The 18,950-nt window shown below is 40.8% G+C and overlaps 1 protein-coding gene across 4 annotated transcripts in view; it reads right to left on the bottom strand.

Annotated features, from left to right (window-relative positions):
• Positions 1 to 7,511: 7,511 nt before the first annotated feature.
• The window catches only part of sipa1l1 (signal-induced proliferation-associated 1 like 1), a 122,002-nt gene continuing 110,563 nt past the window's right edge, over positions 7,512 to 18,950 (bottom strand). For all 4 annotated transcript variants that reach the window (XM_034699077.1, XM_034699078.1, XM_034699079.1 and 1 more), the window contains 7 exons: positions 18,377 to 18,568; positions 17,431 to 17,611; positions 15,848 to 16,082; positions 15,379 to 15,549; positions 15,104 to 15,215; positions 14,784 to 14,862; positions 7,512 to 11,922 (listed from right to left, as the gene is read on the bottom strand). In XM_034699077.1, the coding sequence (XP_034554968.1) occupies positions 11,779 to 11,922; positions 14,784 to 14,862; positions 15,104 to 15,215; positions 15,379 to 15,549; positions 15,848 to 16,082; positions 17,431 to 17,611; positions 18,377 to 18,568 (1,114 nt within the window). In that variant the 3' untranslated portion in view covers positions 7,512 to 11,778. The remainder of the gene's footprint in view (positions 11,923 to 14,783; positions 14,863 to 15,103; positions 15,216 to 15,378; positions 15,550 to 15,847; positions 16,083 to 17,430; positions 17,612 to 18,376; positions 18,569 to 18,950) is intronic.

Here is an 18,950-nt window from a genome sequence, read left to right as displayed (position 1 = left end):
ATTAGAGCTCCTCAAAAGATTAAAAATAGAGGAGAAGCAAAAAGATGAGACTGCTGAATACACACAGCCATCACAGACGGCGACGAAGACTGACAGGTATTGTGCAAACGGACAGATTGCCTTTAAAGCGAGAAAGGACTGTTCACATCTCAAATGACAGGAAATGACAAAGCTCTGGCTCTGAAGAACAAAACCCCTCTACTTTCTCTGTCTGGCTCCTTGAGTGCTTGATAAGAGCTAAGAGCCGCGCTGGAGACATGAAGGCGTAGTGTGGGCTGCCGGAGAGTGTGGGATAAAAGCATCAAGAGTCCATATATGACACAAGAGGGAGGGAAAGTGGAGAGATGGCCACATGCTTCTGGAAAACAGATTTTTTAAATGACAGCAGAGATTAAATGGAGGTCTTGCTTACAGTTAGCGTTGTTTTTATGCACATGTAAAGGTTTTATAAAGAAAAAAAAAAGGCAAGTACTTTGTATCTGATGAACAAGCTGCAACCTCTGGTGTTGGAACATGCAACCAATGCCGAACCAGCAGTTCCTCGTGTCCGTTTGAGATTGGCTCCAAAAGCAAGGAATCCTCACACTGCAAAAATCTCAGCTTATAATGGTCAGACACATTCATATCTTAAAGAGCTCACAGTGTCCTATTACCCCTCTAGAACACTATGCTCCCAGCATGCAAGCCTGTTTGTTGTACTTCAAGTCTCTAAAAGTAGTATGGGAGATAGAGCCTTCAGTTATCAGGCCCCTCTCCTTTGGAATCATCTACCAGCCAGGGTCTGGGAGGCAGACACCCTCTCTGCTTTTAAGAGTAGACTTAAAACGTCAGTACTTAGGGCTTGCTCAGGTTTGGACAAGCTTAGTTATGCTGCTATAGGCTTAGACTGCTGGGGGAACTGACACACTAACACACTTGGAAACTCTCTCATTTTACCTTGCCATATATTTTTTACTCATGTAAGCTTTAATAGGAAAGACAGTTTGGAATTTGTTTGTATTATTTACATGGTAACGATTTACATACAAGTTTATGTCAGTTATTATTTGTGTATGTACGCTGTTATAATTATTTCTACAGCGTCATCTAGTTGGGACCAAAACATGTTGAATGTACTTTTGTGGTTCTAATTACATTTACCTTGAGCTCAGTCATCCTAGCCTCTCATTGGTTGGTTCTGTGACATGTGATTGAGTGAGAAGGAAGTGTTGTTATGCCGATCCAGTGTGGCTAAAGTAAAGTGCTCTTGAGAAAGTTCTCCGTCTCCATCCTGCTGTTTCTTATTAATAGAGTGATCCAACTACCACACATCGAACCCTCACGTTACACTCATTACAAGCAGCTCAGGTCTAATTTTCCTTGGGCACTAGTGCAAGGAACACACCGTTTTGTGTAACATTAAACAAACACAGCACACATCATGAAAACAATCAAGAATGGATAAAACTTTATAAATCATTTGGTTCTATAAATGTGCAATATCTTGGAATATGATTAGTTTCAGAACCTGTTAGGACAAAGTAGCTTTTAATAAGTGTAATGAGATATTTTTCCTCTGGGGTAGAATGACTCAGAAGGTCCAAAACCCAGCTCCTATTGAATATTTAGCACTAAATATTGAATGCTGTTGAATGTTGAAAATATTGTTGACTTGAATTATTTGCTGTGATTAGCTGTGTCTACATTATCTTTAAGAAAAAAAAAATGTGGCCAATCAACTTGAAGCACTTTGTTGCACTTACTAAGGTTTTTCCCTCCTGCCTAATTTCTTGCTTGTGTTGTACGTCGCTTTGGACAAAAGTGTCTGTGTCTTGTAGAAATTGTAGAATTGTAGAACTTTGCCTGGTAATTATACGACTGTATTTGCTAATGTTTGTGTTTTTGGAGTGCATTAAAGCCTGTTTTATACTTCAGCATTGACCATACGTTGAGAGGCTTTAGCACTTTATAGTTGTGTGTTATTGTGTTTGCATCACTCTGCAATACTCTGCTTGTGTGCAGTGTGGCCTCTCTGATAGTGAGGTCACTTGTTTCTGGTTCCGCCACGTGTTCAGCTTGCTTTTCGCTTTTTTCACAGCAATTTCATGCATATTAAGTTAAAATGGAGCTGATGCATGTTGCCGTTGATCACAGAGCAGCTATTACAAGGAACCAAAGAGAGACATATTAAGATGCACATTTTTAACGCTAGCTCGACATATGGAGGATCATGCTTATCATGCATTGCAGGAGCTTCTTGTCACTTTTGGACTTTCATCATCAGGATGGGATGTGCAATGGACCATATCAATATTGCCATTTCTACACACTGTACCTTTAACAAAGTAAAACAATCATGATATTTGACATGCAAGTTACTGTTCTAACGGGAAACTATGGGTGAGTACCGGCAAGAACCTCACAATACAATACGCATCACGATACTTGGGTCATGTTACGATAGTATCACAATATATCACGATTTCACAATATTGTGATGAAACATGTAAATATTTATTTAGCTTACTGTTTTGTTTTTTGAATCTGCAGCTCCATTGATTTAGCAGACTGTAAAATCATTCCTCAGAAGCAGCAGAGACGCCTTTCTTCCCTTTTTTTCTTAACCACATCCTCTGTGGACTATCTGCTCAGCACCAGACAGAAGACATACTTCCTGGGGGGAGGGGGAGCAGTGGAAACAACAGCCAAAGAGTCAGACACAAGTGATGGAGAACAAGAAATGAAGTAAAAGAGACTGAACATCATATTTAGATTTTTCTAGGTGCTCAGGATTACATAACTCCAAATGTTTCTAGTGTTGCTGTGTACCTGCAGGATGTGTAAATAGGTCATGTTTGGGTACGTTGATTATTTACATCATTGTTATCTCCCTCTAAAGTGATCTAATCACATCCAGCATGCACATTTGTCATTTTTCTTCTTAAAGCACACTCCTTCCTCTGAATCCCTCTTCTGTTACGCTTAATGTTACATGTTTTATTTCACTTAAGCTTATAGACAATGTAAAGAGATCATCTATAGACCCATCTACATGTTTTTTTCTCTTTGTAAATGAACCATCACAGGCACAGAAACACAGCCAGCTGCAGCCCTCACTGATCACACTCCAGTTTATTGTACTCTCCTCTCTCTGTAGAAAATCCTTGAAAGGAACCCCAGGTGATTCAGCCCCCACATTTTCCACCTGTACCAAAGATGACTAATCCATGGCCTCCTCCGCAGTGCACCCCTCCCCTCCTCCTTGCGGTCTCTGCAGTCACTGCTGCGCTGGCCTCCGACAGCCCTGAACGCCGCTGCAGGTAAACAGTTTGAGACAATCGCAAGGCACAGAGGATGGAGTAACAAGTCTGCTCCTTATACATTAGTTCTCTTAGAAGCAGTTCCTCTTTCACACTCAGAAAACAATCTAAAAAGTGAAAAAAGAGCCGGAGTTCTTGTTTATTTTGACAACAATCACACAACGTGAAGCAACAAAAACCTACTTTCATTAAGATGAACGGAACATTTCATCTGAGGGAATTTGGGCATGGATTTACTGATCCTTCAGAGATGCAGATATCCTACTTTTTTATTTTTTTGTCAGCCAAACGGTAGATTGTTTTCTTCTTTACATTGTATGTCTACTGATATTGTAGTTTGCATGTTGTCCTACATTAAAGAATTTACCAAAAATGCTTAATTGAGTTTTTTTCTCATTAAGCACCAACTTCCTGGTGGCCTGATCTGAGGAAGGTGTTACAGTCTTCCCTAATGCTTCACAACACGCAGACTATATGAAATATCTAATTTAAGAAAACAAAGCAAATCTGATTCATATCAAAGTTGCATGATTTCATGAGGAAGGTTTTTCCACAAGATCTGAAAGAGGTTGATGTGTCATATCATCTTGAAATGATAGAGAAGCGTTGACAGGCAGGTGTACAGGGTTCCCACTCTTTTCCAGATATCATTTTCCAGGACATTTCCAGGACATTTTCAATGATGATCAAGCTGATAATGCAGTCTATATTTGGTTCCTAATTTAGTTCCTTAATAGTCTAATATGTTCCTCTCAGTAGAAGTCTACATTGAATGAAACTGTGGAACAGTCTCAATATGGAGCTACAGCAATGTCAGAACATAATTCAGTTCAAGAAGAAGTACAAAGAAATTATTTTCATGAGGTACAAGGAGGAAGACAAGTGTTGAGAATCACGAGGGGTTTACTTTTGATTGTCGGTGTAAATATGAAGATAATATATGAAGATTTTACTTGTGGGAGTGCACTAGCATAATGACAGGTAATAGTGAATGAAGGGGTAGGATTAGATAAGTTTTGACTTCTTCCTACTCCTTTTCGCACATGTAAAGTAAAATGTTTCACTGCTTGCTAATATTGATTTTGTTTCTTTTGTATAACTGTTTCTTTTTTTCTAGTATGTTTGTATAACCTTTTCTTCTTTTCTACTTGTATGCTTTGTTTTGTATTTTTAATTTTACATGTTCAAAATAAAGACATCAAATCAAATCAAATGAAATCATCTCTAAAATGCTTAAAAATGAAGGCAAACTAATAATAGAATAACAGAATGTACAGCACTTCACTTTATTAGTGCAACCAAGTAACAATGATGGGCAACTCTCATCTTTCTCTTTTCTCAAAAAATATATGATTAGCTAAGTAAAAAACAAAAGAGACAGCAAAGGAATCTGGAAGCTGTCTTACTGAAATAAATAAATACATAATAATAATAATAATAATAAGAATCAGAGGATCAGTGCATTGATTGACCTAAATAGAACTGAATGGCAAAAATGGCCACAAATATTGAATGGGGATGTGTTTTTTTAACTGTGTCAGGTCGCACGCAGTCATGTTGGAATAATTTTACAGGACAATCCGTGATTTTCCATTTTCCAGGTGTTTTCCAGGACTGGAAAACTGGTCAACTGTTTTCCAGGTTTTCCAGGACACATGGGAACCCTGGGTGTAGAGGGAAAAAGGCGAGGTGGTCTGTGTCTCTGTCTGTGTGAAACAGTTAAGGGACAATCAGGTGAATCAGTCTGATAGGGGAACAATCGGAGCCTGCGGCTAACAGAGTCTAAATCCCAGACGTCTCCCCTCTCCAGACTGCTGAACACAATCAGACTGCAGCTCTGCAGGAGAAAGTTTATTAAATCCGCTCCCACTGTGACGGACAGGGAGCTGCTGTTATTGGTGGATGGACGAGGTAAACTCAGCGGTTACTTTGTGATGAAATAATATCAGATAATCAACATTTTACAGAATAATCACATGTATCATGCTTTCAAATGTATCAAGATAAGGCCAAGAAGAAAGAGAGGTGCCACCTTGTGTAGGAGGAAGTCTTTCTCAGGGTGTGTCAGCAGGGAGTAAGAACCCTATGAGGACAGGGAACAAAATCTAATTAAAGGAGCTTGTAAGGCAGAACCGTTCTGGGTAGAATTGTTTTTTGGGTCATATTTTGTGCAGTTTCCACCTGTGATGACAGCTGAAGAAAGGCTGGATATATCAGGAGGAAGGAGTGAGGGATAACATGCAGCAAAGAGACAGTGATAGTCGAATCAAGGGCCTGTACCCTCTGTTTATTGAGCTCGCTCTAACCACCCAGGATGGATTTTTAATCCAGCTGGCCCATGACGTCCACTGATAACTTATCCCCATCCAGTCTGTTCTGTTCATGCCTGCTGTGCCAGGAGTGTATTACAAGCTGCAGCCAAATAGCACTATTCCCAGTGCCAAAACCAGGTACTGAGGGTCACAACAGGGTTTACTCACAGCCAGCAGCAATAACAAGGGGAGGCAGTCCATTAGCTTTGTCAAGGAGAGGCTGCAGCTACATCCAAGTCCAGCAGGGGGAGCTCATTGCAACAACACTGGAGCAGCAGCTGAAGTTAGACCTTAGGAGACAGTTTGGATTTCCAGAGAAAATCGCAGAGGTAAGAGATGGTGCTTATGTCAACTGATGGAGCTGGACGGAGGTCTTTGAGAGGAAGAGAGGCAAATATGATGTCCTGGCAAAAAAGTGGAGGGGACAGGGGATGAAGGGCTTGTTGGTGCAGAGGTTCTGTTTTTGCAGGGTCCTCAGGACTGCTCAGCAGGAAAGAAATAAAGAAGTCTGATAGAGCTCAGAAAGCATTCAGATGGCTGTGGATGAAGTGGGCCACTTTGTGGACTACACAAGATGTGCCTGATCAAAAGAGCTGGGTCTCTTGGAGAAAGAATGCCTGATCGATGTGGAGAGACACGAAGCATCCGATAACTGCAGACAACATTGAAGATATAAGCCAGGATGCAACAGGTGTGTGTTTTAACTGTATCGATATAAAGTTTGCTTTTTTTACATTCATTTTCAAATATATACTGTAAGAAATTCATAGCACACATTCTAACATAGAAAAATGTTTATGGCTGTCAAATGCTACTTTCTTTTAACCGTGATTAATCTTGTGATTATCCAGTTAACTCCTGATTAATCACAAATTAATCACACATTATTTGTCTTCTAAATCTACCTCAAAGGGATATTTTTCAAGTCTGTAATACTCTCATCAACATTGGGTTGGACTAATGTGCTTGTTTTATGATTTTAATTTCAATATTATGTGTAGCTTTGAAAAATCTTGGCATCATCTGCCATCATTATCTGCAAAGGGAGATCTTACGTCATGGTAGCTATTTACACCCCCCCTCTGCCAAACCGACTACGGGGTCCAACGTTTCCCTACTCTGCCATAGCCAGACTCTAGACAGACCACCAGAGTGCCCTCTTCCTGATCTCCGGGGACTTCAACTATGCATTTATTTTCTACATAGCTTATTATTGTATTTGTGTAACTTATTGTTTATGGGGCAACTTTAATGACCGAATTTCCCTCCCCAGGATAAATAAAGTATTTCTGATTTCTGATTGTGATTCTGATCAGTAGTTTTGATGATGTATTTTAAGCTTATTGGCGGTCACATTACGAACTTCACTTCTTTCCTTTCATTTCTACTTTGCTTCTTATGGAAAAGTTTTGCATTCACATAAAATAAAAACATCTGTTTTGTTTTTCTCTTTATTTCTGTTTTTCTTGTTAATGCAGATAAAAAGCCATTTTTTCTCTTTATTTAGAAAACCTTTTCTCATAATTCCGAGAGAATTATCTCATTAATTCAGAAAAACAGAGCCAATTTTTTTTTCTCATGTGAATGCAACACGCTTCTGTAGATTCTTTCTGACTTCTGTAGAAAAACTGTACACTATATTTAAGATTCATATACTGCTTTAAGACATCCACTGTTAAATATTAGTAAAATAATTAGAATTCTAATCAACAAAACAAAAGGGTCTTAATTTAATTACCTGGTCAATGATGGGAGTCACAACAAGGAGGGGTAGTGTCTACCATATGGGATTTCAGGTCATCTATTAATCTGTTGATGATGTAAATGTCAGAAAGTCAAAAGTTCAAAATGTATAAACAAAAGCCGTAAGAATCTCAGAAACACAAACAAGGCAACATCCTCACAAATCAATACAGCATTTATTTATTTCAGAAACTTTAATACTGTGATCACTGCAAATGTCTTTTTCATACCTTTACATTTTACAAAGACAATGGATCTGAGATGTAAACAGTACTTTCAGTTCTGTGGTTGAAATAGTGTGCTTTATCTGCAGTCACAGCTGATCACTACTATGTTAAGTTTGAACTTCAGAACTTCAGACAGGAGGAAACTAAACGGATCAGGACACAGCAGTGGGAGCTGTGACTCGGAGCTTTGTGAAACCCTCCTCCCCGGATCGAATCACTGACTTCACGAGTCGTGCTCGACTGAAAAACCAAGCAGAGCTATCGTACGAATGACGCCGCAGCTCTGGTCTGAGCAGTGAGGCTCGAGGAGGAGGGGTTCGGATTATTTGAAGTGAACAAAGTCAAGCACCTTCCTCTTGTTTTTCAGGAACTCAACTGGCAGCAAAACTACGGAGCAACATCAAGACACGATTGCACAGGCATGGATCGATCCGCCCTTCTTATCCAAAAAAAAACCTGTCGACACAATCCGTTTTATAAAACACTGTGCAAAGGTTCTTCAAAATAAAAGATCTTACAAAATGGAACATTTGAACATCGGAGCATTCACATTTCCCTTCCACAAAGCACCAAAAACAAAAGCAGAGAAAAGAAAAAAAAACTATATGCACTGTACAAGAAGTCGACATTCACACTGGAAATAACTGGACTGATGTGTGACGTCATGTCTTTGTATTTATCTAACATCCAACTCGATGCACACTTTTTAAAGATGCCAGCAAAAAATCTGCACTGCACAGTTTTGTCATTTGGCCATACTTCATTTAAGTTACAAAAATCTAGAGCACTTTCAATATACAATAAAATATGAAACAAGACCTAGAGGTCGTGTTTCTGCATCGACAAGCTGTGGATCTGGACTACAAATCCCATGTTTATGGCAGACAATCTACACGGATTTGGACTATTTCTGACTTATTCTGTGTCTATTTTTTGAGGCTTTCACATTATTGGATGACTACTAGAGTGCATTTCACTACTGGCCCACTTTGTTAAACTGTTAAAACTACTAAATTATGTCACAAAGCAACATACTCAAGCTTTTCACTATGCACTGAGTGGTTACTGTCCAATCAGACGAGAGATTCTTAAAACAGAACCGAGACTTTGTGTTTTTTTAGTACACGTCCACTCATCTCTGTGCAGAACTGCAGAGGTGAACGTCACTTATAGTAAACATCATAACTTTTTTTTTTTTTAACGCCTTTTCTATATTCTCTTTACATTCAGACAGGGTGCTGTTTCGTGCCACATGCTGCAGGAGTGGAAACACATCAATTTCAAGATGCTAATTTAGATAAAAAAATTCAAAAACCTGGGAATGTTTCAATCATCAGAGGGATTTGACAGCGAAGGTTAGAGGATTTAAGGCTTTCACCACATTTGTGAGACACATCTTCAATACATATAATCAAATTGGTGACCTGAAGTGACCTTAAAACGTTTGTTGTCGTGTTAAAGCTCCCGTGGGAAAGTTTTGGTTTGTGCTGATTTTGACGCCCTTTGTGTTCTCATCGAATATATCCCTCATTGTGAAGATTTGCTTAAAAACGTGTGAAAAGAGAGGCCGTTTTCTTCAGCGTGCGGTAATCGGTGATCTACTGGTGGTTTTGTTGACTTTTGTGGCTCCTAAAGAGGCTTCAGTGTTCATATTTTTGATGTATAATATTCATATCCAGTTAAAGACTCCTCACAGGGGGCTTTAAACGCCGACAGCTCGGTGATTTTCCTCTGATTCACTCTTATTTCAGGGGACAGCTGCACTGAGAAATATACTGCATGTAACTGAATGCAAAGGCACACACACGTACGGACACATTTCCATGCACTTCACACTCTCACACACACTCTGGTCCCTGTGTCTGAAGGCTGAGCAGCCACGAATGTGTTCAGTAGAAAGATTCCAATGAAGGAGAGAAAGGCTGAAGACTCGAGCGTTTGAGTCGACAACTTTAATGGGAAGTTGGGTGAAACTATCAACAGTGTGATGTGTGTGTGTGTGTGTGATGTGTGTGTGTGTGTGTGTGTGTGTGTGTGTGTGTGTGTGTGTGTGTGTGTGTGTGTGTGTGTGTGTGTGTGTGTGTGTGTGTGTGTGTGTGTGTGTGTGTGTGTGTGTGTGTGTGTTACCAGGTGTGTTTGTTAGTCAGGATGATGAAGAAGAGCCTTTCCCTTTCAACTGCTCCCCAGGTGTTGTTTCAAAGGCACGTCCCTGCTCTGCCTGGGAGTAAATGACCAGAATAAGTGACTGTAGGCACAGCTGGATAGACTGATGTACATTCACACAATCACAACACACACTGCCACCAGTACAGCAGCTCCCTCTTATCATCTGTATCTCAATATAAACCATAAATAGCCTTTTTTTTTAATGTTGAAGTACTTCCTCTAAATATTCTTCTTTACTAATAATACTGAACCTGAGGAAACTCTAGAAGTTGAAATGTAAGCACACACACACACGCATACACACACATACGAGTACACCTATGGTCTGCTCCCTTTTATCAAAAACCAACCTCTGATTGTCTCTCAAAGCTGGCATTTTGTTTGTTTTTTTCCTTTCTTGTCTGAGTTTGATCGGGCCTCCCCGAGTCGATGTCTGACGGAGGCGTTGGAAAAAATACAGAGTGACTGGCAGCACATTTAATAATTATGACATTTCCACTGGTCATCACTAGAGGGCACTGTAAGCAACACGACAGCAGGCTCGGGCACCACAAAATACAACAGAATACAGAAGAAAAAAGCAATATAGTCAGGCTTTAGCCAGAATGAAGAAAGAAAGCCATTTAAATAATATAGCTAGTGACCTTTTTCTTGAGGAACTAAACACTGATGTCAGTTGTACTGTACGAAGAGAACAACTTATTTATTGGAATTATAATACAAGGAAATAAATTAACCCGGAAAACAAGTCCCCCCTTTTTTCCTTTCCATCCTGAAAATGTCTCTGTCATGGACTGTCAGCTGGCTCTCTGTATTCCAGACGGTGGGATGGTAGATGACGTCCTCTTCTTCTTATATCCTAAAGTTGTTCCCTGCTTCAGTGGACGCTCTTGTGCACACTCTTTAAAACTTCTTCTACCTTCCTCCTAAAGCGACGTCCTCCCCCTTTTCTTTTGAGAGAGAGCCATGAGTCCCGACTTTCCTCCTATTGCTTTTAAGACACGAACAATCGAGATGGACCAAAAGCACTCTGGGGATCAGTCTTGTTTTTGGCACCACATGCCGATGGCTTATAAATATACTCCTCCTTTTATTTTTCAGGTGTTAGTTTGTGCTGTAGAGACCGGGAAGATGCTGTAATCCAGATGTGAGGGTCACAGAAGAGAAAATATGACAAAAAAAAGAAGAAAACTGTACAAATCCAGGTCCTCTTTTTACTTCAGAGGCAGATCGTCCTGCTTCTGTGTTAGTGGTTTTAGCTGCTGCATCCCCCCTTAAGGTGTCAGAGGCGTCCAGAAGAGAGAACTTCTTTCTGGATGTGCCTGTTACACGTGAAGAATGTGTGGTCCTGTGGCTTCAGTTTGATTTTGTGTTTGTTTTTGTTAACTCCAAGTGGCTGGGGTGACAGATTTGTGTGCGCCAGTCGTCTTTCTGTGTGTTGTCACCAGTCGTCCCTTTTGATGAGTTTAGTTCAATTTGGCACAAATGTCCCTTTAAAAACAAGATAGGAAACATTTGCAAAAGAGAAAAAAAGATTAAAAAGGCTGTAGGTTGCCCCTATTAGATGTTGACACCAGCTGAGAAAAATGGAGGCAAAAGGGTGTTTTAGTGATTCTTTGTGTTCAAATCAGAAGCGAAGGAAAGCTGGCTTCTTGAGAGTGATACATGGAGGGGATTCCTCTTTCTCAGCAATTTTTAAAAAGTCATTTTGTCTCAGCAAGATGAAAGAAAGTAATTAAGCAATGCTCCCCAGCTTCCTTTGGAGGATACAGATCAATCTGTAAAAATCTGCCACCCCGTTTTTCTTGAGTCTCGTCCTGAGAAGTTTAGCAGAGGGTCAACAACATTACCAGCTGATGATTGAAGCCATTAGAAAAAGGTCCGGAGGGTTCAGCGTCGGGCTAGTCTCCACTTTTCTTGTGCAAACTTTCTCTTCAGTGTCAGCTTCCCTCTGCCTCCTGTCCGGACAGCGTGTGTGGTTTAATGCAGTTGTGGTTGTGCGTGTGTGGGGTTAAAATGTGCAGGTCGGAGTCAGTTCATGTCGATTGTGTTGAAGACCCACTCTGTGAACTTCTTGAGCTTGGCAGCGGAGGTCTGCGACTCCTCCTGCAGTCTCTGGTTGTCCTCCCAGAGCCTCTTGATCTGAGTCTGGAGTCGCACCTTCTCTTCACGCTCCTGAGGAAGGATGTGCACAAAGAGAGGAGTCATTGAAAAAGGAGACATGAGGGAGAACTTCAGTGATTCAATGCAGATAAAATAAACACATTACACACCATATAATCAACTCTATCCCTTTAATGTTTGCATAAACTTCCCCGGCCCTGCAGACAGTGAGTCACAGCAAGATTAAACTTGTGGAGAGAATTTATTAGGTGGCATTTTGCATCCGCCAAAAGCTCGACTTGTGTGCACGCCAAGTGTTAAAGGAAACACTGGAGATGTGGGGAGTTTTTGGTTCATGCTGTCAATCAGCTGATAGCTGCTGGCTTCAGGCTGGGAAAAGGAGGTGACAGTGAGGCATATTATTTTTGTAAGTGTCAACCTGATGCTCCGCTTCCTTGAAAATAAGCAGCTCAGACATTCTCCGGTATTTCACTGACAGGAGGGAACTTACGAGGAGTTGCGTGAGAAATAAAAAACACCCGGACTGCAGTTAGGAGAGTAAAACTCATCCCTGGGACTCGCTAATGTGAAGGCCACTTTGACTTTAACAACAGCTCTTAAACTATTAAATATTACAAGGGGACAGAAGGAAAGGCAGAAGAGGACCTTTGTTCCTTCCTGTATGTCAGCTGAGAATGATGGGACACATCTGCTGTAAATCATCTTTAAAATAAGGTATACTATCAAATTTGATGAGACTATGGATGGATCTTATGGGAGATAAATCATTGAGATTAAAGTTTGTGGTGTAAGGATATTTGTCCTTAGAGCTAATTGGTAACAAATGAACCTTACAAGCAATCTAAACTTACTGCAAAGCTTTGGTCTGATGCTTTTTGTAGGATAAGGCTACGGTCTGCTGTGGTTCCTCAAATTAGAGGCTGTTACTTATTCCCTGAAACTGACTTTGAAGAAGGAGGTAGAGGTAGGTTAACCTGAGACGCAAGTATTAAATATGAAAACTTGTCCTCACAGCAGGATCATTTAAGACCTTAGTGGGGGGGCGGCTTGAGATGAGAGGCACTATGACTGTAAAGAGAGAGGAGTGCTTGGAGTTCCTCCGAGTTTATGTCTGCATTAGGGTTGTTATCAATGACTCCAGTGTTGATTCATTGATTGTTAAGAACATACTGGAACAAGCATTTTTGTTTTTCAATTTTCTATCACGTGAAGCAAACATTATGTGGTCTCATATTTCATTAAGCTATTCAGGAAGTTTGACGTTTAAAGTATGTTTCAATGTGAATCAGCTGGCTCGAGGTGTTGCGCACAGCGGAGACTGCGGCTGCACACTTTTTTGGGAGGGGAGAAGATAAAACTGTGCTGCCAACAACGACACGGGACATTTCCCCATCTTCAGGTACAAAGCCAACAGACTGCAGGGATGGCACTGGTGTTGCTGGTATGCTAGTATGTTTGCAGACCAGCAACATCAGAGCTGTCTGAACGTGTTCTGACTCACACGTGACCACGTACACATGCTTATTTTTCCTCAATAAGAACGAGTAGACAGAAAACTGGACACTGTGAGTCTGAAATGTGTTCTGTTTCGTTCTCTTGTCGCAGTAAATCCAAATTATGTAGTTGAAGCCTTCACTTTGAGCCCCCTGGTCTTGTAGGTTCCTCTGAGTTGCTGCCATAGATGGTGCTGCGGCAGTCTCCAGCAGCAACAACTACTATCCGTCTCATCACTATCATTTCTCTCTCTCTTAATCTCCCTCTATCCCTCTCTCCAACTCAGCCTCAGCAGATGTCTGTCTAACATGAGTCTGGTCCTGCTGGAGGTTTCTGCCTGTTAAAAGAAGTTTGTCCTTGCCTGCAAAGTGCTCTGCTCATGGTGGATTAAGGTGAGATCAGACTGAGTCCGGTCTGTAAGATGGGACTGGATCTTATCCTGTCTTGATGATGGGTCTTTGTTAATAATAGAACATAGAGTACGGTCTAGACCTGCTCTGTTTGTAAAGAGTCTTGAGATAACGTTTGTTGTGATTTGACACTATATAAATAAAGATTGATTGAATGATTGACTTTATATGACTATTCCGTGGAGGAGATTATTTTAATGAGCCTACTCTACATGTTGATATTCAGTGTGTTAACATTTTGTAGGCATTTATATGATGTATTGCTATTCAATACCATCAGCTATTAAATACACTGTTGTGGAAAATATGATTTAGGGGAAAAAAACACTTTTGTCATAGGAAACATCTACGTTTTTATTTATGATTAATCGACTATTGATCGTTAACATTTCGGAAGACTGATCACAGAGAATACTAAAAATTCACATCCTAGTCTGCATGCATCCTCATTCACCTCATTTTAAAATCTGCAAGTACTTAACACTGAACAGAACTGTACAGCAGATTTTGAATACATCAGATCTGAAATTAATTACACATGAACAGAGTGAATAACTCAACCTTGAAAGTTGTGAATACCCTTCTGTCCTCTATCACAGAAAGCGTGTCGTACTGAATAAGAAACCTTTAAAGTCCTCCTAAACAGCTCAGCTCCTTTCAGGTGAGTTGACGTTAAACCAGTTTGAGTGATTGAAGTGAAACCTGAGTCAGCAGGTACCTCTGATAAACAGCAGAGCAGAACCAAAACAACAATATCACCGCACAACTGCTGACTGTGTGCTTTCTGTTGAAGACCTGTATTTTTTCTTTATGTTTACTCTCTGCTCCACTTCATGCAAATCACCCACAGCCGCACATTCTTCATCCGTACTGACACTTGAATGAAGAATAAAAGCCATAACAGAGTAGAGAATGTAAACATGCAGACAAAAGTTCTCCTTTCGAAGCGAAACAGTCTAACTCTGCATCGATTTAGTCTGTGTGCTCGATGGGAAAGTGTATGAGTACCTTCTTCAGGTCCTCCTGGAGCATCTTCACCATGGCCTCCAGCTTTGTCACCTTCCTCTCCAGCCCTATGTGACCCTCACTGTAGAGAAGAAGAGAGCACATGTGATTGTTAGTCCTTCTTTACACACTCACTAAGAGAGAGATAGATAATATTCAGTTATAACAAACCTCGCCCACAGAGCTCCAAACCAACACGACACCAACAACATGACTTTAGAATAAAAACAGGAGCTCCTCAGCGTAGGACTCATTCAGTGAATCTGTTTTTAACAGCAGCAGAAATAACAGATGTGTCTCAGTTCTTCTGTTCATGTGCGTACCTGGATGAGGGCCGTGACAGAGGAGCAGGCTGCAGCTCTATGTGGGGCTGCTGCGGGCTGGAGGCACCACTGCTTCTGTGGTTTGCATCTCCGAACACGTAACTTCTCTGGACTAGAGGGGAGAGAGGGACAGAGATGTAAGCAAGTCAAAGTCATGGGATGCAAAATCTGCAGCAGATGAAGACAGATGCATAATAAGATACAAAAGTAGCTCTGTTGATTACATAACGTTCATACATGGTTGTGTTTTTGCACTTATAATTTATTGCTGATACCATAGTGTGTGCTCCTTTCGGTCTCAAAGGTATTGGCCACATCGACAAGGTGTGTCCAGTCTAAGGGGCTGTCCCTGCCTGCAGCCGGGAGGGGCATCAGCTCTTGTGGAAGGGGTCCACGATGACGCTCTACCAAATCCACCAATGATGTGTCAGAGGCAGAAAGATCTCCTGAAAACCAAAGTTGAATCATGGAATTAATTGAAACTGTCTTCATAATAAATATTAAAATTAAAGGAGCAATAGATAACATCTGATTGATCACATGACCAAACAAACCACATGACTTATAGTGGATATAAAAACCTCACAGTGCTGCATTTATAGCTCTCCATGTATAGATTAGCAAAACAACTATTGACACAAATTAACAAAAACACCTAGTAACGCATTTCTAATATGAAAGCACTACATCTGTACTGCATACTTCTTAAAGCAAAACACCTGCGACTCTCAGCCTCCCTCTTACCGTGCAGTTTGACTCCCAGCTTGTAGGACGGCCTTCGGAGGGGAACCCCCCGGGTGGTGGGTGAGCGTGGGAGGGTGGAGCAGCTGAACAGAGAGTCAGCGGCGAGCGTTGGATCAGTCACGGAGTCGCCCAGCACAGGAAGGCGCTGACCCCGATAGATGCTCTCATCCGACAGGGTGCGGTGGAGTGAGCGACGGCGGCTCACAGGCTGGCCTGGAGGGGATTTCTGTCCGTGCTGTATGTGAGTGGTGGAAATGAGTGTTTTGATTATACATCACCAAATGACAAGATCTGAGGGTGGGTACTAGTGGGTGAACAAAAAGGAGTGGGCACAGCCTTCAGGTGTGTAAAGTGGAGCCAATGCAGAAGTGACTTAAATGTGTATGTGGGGTCGAATCCACATGCAAGAACAAGTCAGGTAGTGCAGAACTCTACATGTTTAAAGTCTGCCCCTATATCTCATGATATTCAGATAAATTAGAGGATAAAGCAAGGTATGCTGCACAGCATGGCAACCTTCTGACTGACAAACAGCAACAACAGTGACCTCTTAGTTAGGATGGAGGTACAACAGAGTATATCCAGCCACATCAAAACACTGCACTCAACAGGTGTGAAACTCAAGAATTCAAACTTCACAGTGGCTACATCCACGTCTTATTTACAGTCTGTGATAGAGAAGTATTGATCAGCATGATCTCTGTCAGGCTACATGTAGTTCAAACTAGATGCAGAACTTGCAGTACTTTATAAGCATCGTATTACTATTCTCCTACTTATTTAAATCCCTTCTTGAAACTCACTTTTATATACTTGCTTTTATGTGATGTCGTCGTCTTCTTACTGCCCTTATTATCATTTTATGTTCCTTTAATTGTTTTTACTCCCCTAATATCTCATTTACTGCCTTTATAGCTTTTATTCATCTTGATTTATTCATTTATTTTACACCTTCTATCTGCATTTCCTTAAATGCTTTACCTAGATTGATGATTTTATCTTTTTTTTTTCTTTTATTTCACCTTATAAATAATTAATTTGATCATTTTTAAAACACGTATGTTGATGAATAAAAGCTGAGATCAGAGAATAGAATTATTTTTAACTTCAATTTTATTATCTTACTAATAATTTTTATTTCAGTGCTTTAACTCATCTTAGACTTTTATCTTTACTATTTCCCTTTGTTGCTTATTCATATAAATCTTATTGCAATTGGTGAGCATTAGTCTCTACTTCTAAATCCACTTATGTTTTATGTTTAGCCATTACAATTAGGATTTTTTCTATCGCTGTAAAGCTTTTTGAATTGCATTTGATTTGTATGAAAGGTGCTCTATAAATAAAGCTTGATTGATTGACTGCTTGGACAAGCTGCCATAACTAAGAGGTTTTCAAGTGTTCACATTCAAGACCTCTATGAATGAGTGTCTCTTTCAGAGCATAATGACCTCACAGACCAAGCCTAATCATGTAAGATGAAAAAACTGTGTTCCATTATCTTTTGTTAATTAACTCTATTCATCAGGTAGCCTCACTGAGATGTAATCTGTCTGTTAGTCTGAATTGATTCACAAACGTGCCTGCAGACGTGTCTTCTCCTTGTGTCTGCGTGGAGCTGGAGGGCTGTCTGGAGCACCGTGTCTCTTCGTGTCTTCCTCCATAGTGGACTTGGCGTGAGGCTGAGGTGAGTGCATGTCCCGAAGAGAGGGCCTGGCTGCAGGTGTTGGGACAACCTCAACTCCACCTTCTCCTGGAGACTTCCTGGAACACACACAAAGATGGACAATCAGACGAACTGCTTGATAATGAGTGAATAAAGATATGTAGTAAGTGAGTGCTATCAGTGCCAAACTGTTGTAACAGCATCCCTATTTAAAGCCTCTAGTGTAATATCCTCTTATACCACAAGGGGGTAATCAAGTAGTACGCATATTTCTATTCAAACAAGACATAAATAGGAAAACACTGTGGGTGGACAAGTAATGGGATCAAACACGGGCTCATACAGCAGCTTTACCATAAATACTATCATTATAAAGACACAGATTCCCAATTTTGTCGGCTCAGAATATAGAGAGGCAGGAAAAAAGGAGACTGCATTATGATATAACAACACTCCAAAGTCTAAACATAGATTCAGCTTCATAAGCTTCACTAAGATGTTATATATTGATCCTCACATCCTAAGTCATCCTAACTATGTGGTTTATGAAAGTAGCATCACCCAGGATCAGCAGTTATACAGATTCCAGGGCGCACCTCTATTGAACACACTTGAGGTAAAGTTGTATAAAACTACATAAACCAGCCTCCACCAGGACTCAATTGCAAGAGAATGATCACATGTTTTATGGACCACATATTGCACCTTTAAGCTGTGCAATTTAAACTCCACAAACTCAGGCTGCACCACTAATATCATTTAACTTAAGTTTGTGCAACTGCATGCAATAAAAACCCACTCCCGGGCAAAGAGCTTGTAATTAAAGACTCTCGATTACAGCTTTTTTTTTTTTTTTGCCTTACTTGCGAGTGTCTCCAAAGTCTACAGAGTTTATCGTGGAACCAGGCTTCCTCCAGCCGATCAGGAACTTGGATTGAGCTCCCTGGCGGGGGTAGAAGGTCTTGGGCCCGGGGGACGCCGTGGACTGGGATGAAGGGGAGGTGGCTGCAGAGGAGGAGGAGGACTCGTCTCTTGGGGAGCTGTGGCCTGAATGCCTGACACAGAGGAGGGGTGAAGATAGAAGAATTTAAGGGAGCTGCATCACAATCTTCGAAATAATTCAATCATGAGACAATCACAACCTTTTTTTTTAATATCCGTACCAGGATATCTTTGGTATGTAGAGAGGAGAATCAGAACTAGTTTGCCCCTGAAGAAACCAGTTTTCGTCTTGTGTCAACCACTAAATAAGTGATGAATGATAACCTCCTAATTCTCTATAAATCCCTCCGAAATCCCCAGGAGGACATGCATTATTGAATTACAGATGCAGAATGATATCAAAGTACCACCTGCGGTCAACAAACCCATGCAAACTCGTTCCAGAGCCCCTCCTTTCCCCCCCTAACATCACGACTATGACAGAATACAATGTTA

The sequence above is a fragment of the Notolabrus celidotus genome, chromosome 13, assembly GCF_009762535.1.
Source record: "Notolabrus celidotus isolate fNotCel1 chromosome 13, fNotCel1.pri, whole genome shotgun sequence".
Lineage (NCBI taxonomy): Eukaryota > Metazoa > Chordata > Actinopteri > Labriformes > Labridae > Notolabrus > Notolabrus celidotus.
Note: the sequence above shows the minus strand (reverse complement) of the source record. Positions and strands in the feature narration are given on the sequence as shown.